This window comes from Dermacentor silvarum, chromosome 9 (assembly GCF_013339745.2).
Source record: "Dermacentor silvarum isolate Dsil-2018 chromosome 9, BIME_Dsil_1.4, whole genome shotgun sequence".
NCBI lineage: Eukaryota > Metazoa > Arthropoda > Arachnida > Ixodida > Ixodidae > Dermacentor > Dermacentor silvarum.
Window position 1 is genome coordinate 81,110,285 of NC_051162.1, and position 6,000 is coordinate 81,116,284.

Consider the following 6,000-nt stretch of genomic DNA (forward strand, 5'->3'; position numbering starts at 1 on the left):
TTCCCCAGAACCGAGCGATCGAGTGACAAGAACAACCGATCTGTTTGCGCGATGGCTGTTTCTTCGCTCCAAGCCATCGCTCGTCGCCGTTGCTCACAAAATCGCTCTCATGCGGTTTAGGCTTCATTTACGCAAGAATTATTGGTCATTTCTGGTGTCAATTTTCGGCAGTGGCGTAATTGTGTTGCTCCCGAAGATTTACACCAGCAGCGAAGTAGAATACACTTGGTTACTGCAATATTAGCTATTTTAGTCTGTTCGAGCTCTGCGCCACCAGGTGGCCGCACAATACAGGGCCACTCACGTTTACGGTTCCGTCCGAACCCCCCCACGCCCGCGTTTACCCGATTACCGGACAAGCTAAAACTCTCTAATAGGCAGGTATCCAAAGTTTACGCACCTTCTCGTCTCCGGGAAACGTTTGCGACGGCGTGTCACGACCGACGATGCTGTTATAACAGCAATGTCTGGGCTTTTCCTTCCGCCGCGACGAACGCGTCAATACCGAGCGCCGACCGCGAGAAGCCTGAAGTAAGACGCACCACCTCCGTGGAGCGCCGACGGGGATAGTGTTTCAGACGGACCACGTGCGAAGATCGCCGAAAGGGGTTAAACAAACGCTGCAAGAGACCGACACCCCTCGAAACACTGCGACAGCTGTGGCCGACCTTGGCCGCGGGTGGGTGTTATGACGTCAAATTTCAGCTTCTGCCGGCGGCCGTATGGAGGCAAAGTGCACCCGAAAATCGCAAGAAAAAGATGTTTCTCGTTCTTTTTTTTCAAAGCAGCTTGTTGTATTCGTCTATTTCAACAGTTCAACTTTTGTTCCGACGCAAAAAAACCACCCGCAAACTTTTGTGTCCGTACCCCTTCAACGTTTAAACGGGCTTCTTACAACACAGAAAGTAGCCCTGCTTGCGTTTGTGAATATGAATATCTGTGAATGTGTGCACGATTAAATAATAAGGCGATGTTTCAGGGGATGAGGACCACAGAATGCATCAGCGCCCACAATTAGCCTGAACTCCATCAAGAAATTTCTTATGTCTTGAAAAAGTAGGATGCCAGTACACCCCATATTACTTACCACATCGGGATATTTTACGCTGCGAAGAAGCTAACACGAATAAAATAACGCAATACTAACACGGACACTAATACCACACTAACGGTCACAATGATTTAATTTCTGAAAACTGAGCAGTTGCTGTGCCTTCCTTTGTAAATCGGTCCACACGAGATGCACTTGGAAGACCTGGGAGCGGCTCATTCCCCTTGACTGTGAAAATGCACTGGAAAAGTCGAAAAAAAAAAAAACACTGCCCCAGCACTCCGTACAGATGGTTAACCAGCGAAGCTGAAACGTGCAGCCCCGGTGTTTAGCAGTGGGTTAATCCCGACGCTGCATTGAAGCGTTTCTCAATTTTTGGTTACATGTTTGTGTTTCTAGTAAAATGCAAGCGCCAATGGCGGGCGGATGCTGCTAACCACGACGCCGAGCTAACTCGAGATATCGTACGCATGCGACAACGGCGAGCCGAGGACGAGGCGTTGCGGGCAGAGAAGCGCTAACGTGTCAATGGCGGGAACGCGTTCGCCGGAGCCAACGCCCGCTTTCGGCGGGAGTTTCTCGAGCGGCACTTGGCGCGCGTGCTTGGGTACGACGCAGAGAACGACGTCATTAACGGCGCTACCAATGCCGCGCGCTTGGGTGCGACGTAGAGAACGACGTAACTGACGGCGCAGCCAGTGGAGACCTTTATCGAAACTTGTGGCGAACAGTTTTTCGTTTCGCCTAGCCATATATACAGCTTTCGCTATAAAATAAGCCAATGCACACGCTGAGATCTCGCGTGGTCTGCCTTCTACCGGCGCGTCCCCTAGCACCGTATGATGGTGATGTTGATGATTTATTGGCATCCCCTTTGAAACGGAGCGCCAACGGGGTGATTTATTGGCATCGCCTTTTGCTGGGCAGCGCGGCGAATTGGACCGCCGGAGCTAAAGCATCCGGCACGCGCCGATCTCGGAGGCCATCGGTGCGGCGACGCGTTTGCAGCGCTCATTTGGCCACCTATCCTGCCCCCGTGGGCAGAGAAACCTCAGAGAGAGTTCCAGTGGTCCTATAGTCAAGAGAGATAAAAATACACCGCTGCGCGCATATGTGTTACACTTTAGTTGCCAGCAACCTAGAGGGGCGTAAATGTGTTTACGGTGGCTTACAACGGCAGTATACGATAGGTATGAAATATATAAACATGTTTTTACATTGGTGTTGCTAAGTGATACACTGTAGTGACACGGTAAATTCAATTGTGGAGGTAAGGCGGTTGACTTCCTCACAATTAAATAGATCATCAACATCATCATCACCGTCAAGGCCTAGGGGAGCAACAGTCGAGGCCGAGCATAGTATTTCGCGGACTGTGATTCTTTCTGCCTTTCCTGCGTGTATTCCTTCCTTGTATGTGCGCGTGTACGTGTGCTCGTCGGCACATGCGCTGCGTGGTGGTATAGCAATGGCGTGAGGAATCGTCGGCGCTAGAAGAGAAGCAGCTCAGCTGTTGCCTCGGGAGAGCCCGCCCAACGAGTCAGAGCGGCTACCGTGCGTGGCCCGGCCACCTGCGGAGTTTTGCAGCTGCGGGAGCGCTGCTGCTGCCGGCCGACTCAACCGTGAAGGCGCGCGGAGAGAAAACAAGAAAATGAATAGGAAAAAAAGAAGGAGCAGCGGTGCCTACGTCTGCTGTTCGATCTCGCCGTTGTCTTAATTAAGTTGCACTGTTACGTTTTAGGTATGTCATAACTGCACGCCATTATAACGGATATAAATGGTAAACTCGGTGGTTAGGCAGTTCCACTCAACGTGAAAGCTGGGGATGTGCGGAGCAGTGAATCGCCGGTGTTTCCCTTGTGTTTATCTTCTTTTATCCTGTGTTTATCTTGTGTTTCGCAATAATCCATCGTCCATTTCGACACCGGTGCCAAGGCACAACTGGCGGAAAATCGTCACGCACATGGAGCCAAACCACCACACACGTGGAGCGAAAGTCTTTGCTGATGATAGAAGCGATGTTAACAAATTTCTGTTAATTAATGCGCTTAATGCTTGATTTTTCTTGTCTTTTAAATTATTATGAATCATGTGAGTATATTTTGAACCGGTTTTGACCTTTTCTGCACTTGTTTTGACCCTGTTTTGGGCACTTGCTTTTGAGCGTGATCACACGGTAGGCGCCGACAGCCCGGGCCCCTAAAGTGACCATAAAACATTTGAGCGTAGTTTTCAGAAACATATTGATGGCTGCATTATTACGCGTTAACGGAAATTAAGGCACGAGCACATTGCAAGCCTCCCGGCGAGCCGGACTCCGGGCTGGCGGTGGATTTTACGTAAATTCTACAAGTGAGGTGGTTCTCCGCTGCCGGTCGCTGCAAATGTTGCAAATGTTCTGGATTTCCAGCTGCAAACCCATCTATACCCGTATTGAGAGTTCGCGTGTGACAAGTTCCCGTAGAATATCTCATTCCTGTCAAATTTTTCATCTCCATTGCGTTGGAAATTAAGCATAACTACGCTTTTCAGGCTCATTGTTGCTTAGTTTTTGAAGGTTTCTTCGAGTGCATTGCCAGTTGTGTTCGAATATTCAAACTTTAGTTTTATGGAGAGCCTGATCAACTAATATCACTTGCAGCTATGTGTCTCACCTAAATGCGTTTTACGAAATATTCCTTTGTTTTTCAGGTCGCATTTGAAAGCGAACTAAGGTTGGAAGTGGGACTGATGAAAATGACCAAGAATTAACAAGTTCCTTCTGATCGTGTCGAAAATACTGAAATTACCTGAGCCGCCATACGTCGCTATAGAAGCGTGCTTGAGACCCCAGGTTTGAAGAGCGTGCTCTCATTATTGCGGTGAGTTGACTCTCTTTCCTATACCACCTACTTATAAAGACTTCCTGGCTGAAGCATTTTAAGAGCTAACAATAGCAAAATGTCAGAAGAAATGCGGTCAATCTTAAAGCCGTGAAAATCAAGTGGTCTGTAGCGCCCACCGACGCTGCAACGCGGGGCGCTTTGGTCGGCACTCCCAACCGGTGCCTTCGCGCCGACTGTCAAGGAAGTAAACAATAAAAAGAAATGCAGCGCGTGCTCGAAGCGCAAGCTCGGCACGCGCAGTGTTGTTCCAGGAGCTTGAGACGCTGGTCGTGGCGGCCTCCGCTCGGCTGGCTGCCTTCTAAGTAGGAACGACGGCCCGGCTCGTTCGCCGCCGTCACGTTCTTCCTACAGGTCATTAGTTACAGCTTTTAATTTAAAAGAAGCCTGTTTTCACCTTTAAACCATCATACTCTGGTGACTAAGACCTTTTCCTTTTTTTTTGCAGATCCCCGTAAGTGGCCTTGCATTGTCTGGGGGGAGACAATGCTCCTCATCTGCCACTGTGAGCAGATATTCATTGAGATCAGCGATGACATATCCCTAGAAATATAATATATATAAATATATAATATATTCGGCAGGATATTGCCAATTTTTTGTGTTATCAATTTTAAACAAGGAACGTAATATCATGAGCGCAAACAAAATTAAAATAATTTCTGTTCACCGCGTTGCGCATTTAAATCAAGATTATATAGTGTGTATGCTTTGTCGGCGATCTGAATATGTTCTAACTTTGTAACTTTTCTGTTTAAACATGAACGTTTCATTGTATCCTATTTTCTGGGAATGAATATCATGAATAAATTATTTACAACAGAAAGATATATGTATCATATTTCTTTCACTGGTTAGAATATTTGCCTTTTTTTAGAAATAGAGGCCAGTGAAAAATAATTTGATCCGCTATTTTCAGCCAACAATCGAAAAATAATTCCATGAGGAATTTAACGGGGACATGCTGTACTGACGTCCCTATCCTGCACAGCGGCTCACTATCTTCGAATACGCGGCGCCGCAGATCACGCTTGAGAGAGCATTCGTCCTTTTGTGGCTTGTTTACGTTTTGCAGTCCTTGGCGTCGTTGCAACGTGCCAGGAATTTGCAAAGCCCCTTCTTAGTGGATTAGTTTCAGTTACACCAGTGGGAGCGTCTTGCGCAATCTCTGTGCAGCATATTAAGCTTCTACTTCGCCGGCCTGCTGCAACTGCCTTAGCGTCTTTGTCCGCCACACTCTGCGGTGGCGAAGAAGTTTAAGAAGAGGAGTGCGAAGAGCTTGGTGAGCAAAGCTCGCTTCAGAGAAGCAAACCAAGCCGAGAAAAGCCGGTGCTTCTTCGTCGCCTCCCGCGCGTGCAAAGATGGTGGGAGGGGGGGTGGAGCATGCTCCCCAAGCCACCCCCCTTCCCCCCTCGGGCGCCGTTACCTCAGTCGCTGTCTGTAAGCGTTGAGAACGGTCACGCTTAGAATAAGCGTGTAAAAACCTGCAAACGCATGCTCAGATAAGCGTGGATTTTTTTGTGTGTATAGATAGTATGCAGGTATATAGAATTAATGTACCTGAAATAGACAAAGAATGCCGATCGCGATAAAAAAAAATCCGAGAAATTGAACCAAACCGAACGACTCGCTTATCCGAAAACTAGACATTTCTAGAAAAAAAAAGTGTAAAAAGCTTACAACTTTGCCACTGTGATTCGGTTCCGCATAGTAGGATGAGTGAAGTGATTTTGAGTGACGCCAGGAAGGGCGTCACTCAAGATTTCCAACTGTCGCCCGCTTGCGCTACTTAGCCGAGCTTCCATCCGCTTTTACAGGCTGATGGCAATAATTTGGACGTGGATCGAACGAGAGTATAATACTTCAATATATTTGCCATCAGGATATCGTAACCTACAAAAAAGTATCACTCAATTTTTATTGGACGTTTGTCAACCTAAGAAAGTGTGGAATGCACCAGGGTTTCATGCTCCTCTGTGGACAGCTTGGGCGGGACAAATTATGACGAGAAAATGTATACATAATTGACATTCACGGGATGAATTTTTAGGTTCGGAGTTTGGGGGA

At 47.6% G+C, this 6,000-nt stretch overlaps 1 protein-coding gene across 1 annotated transcript in view; it reads left to right on the forward strand.

The window, feature by feature from the left end:
* The window catches only part of LOC125940140 (uncharacterized), a 70,316-nt gene extending 65,734 nt beyond the window's left edge, over positions 1–4,582 (forward strand). Inside the window, exons 3-4 of the mRNA XM_049655856.1 lie at positions 3,743–3,912; positions 4,382–4,582. Coding sequence (XP_049511813.1) covers positions 3,743–3,802 — 60 coding nt within the window. The 3' untranslated portion in view covers positions 3,803–3,912; positions 4,382–4,582. The remainder of the gene's footprint in view (positions 1–3,742; positions 3,913–4,381) is intronic.
* The last annotated feature ends 1,418 nt before the right edge of the window (positions 4,583–6,000 follow it).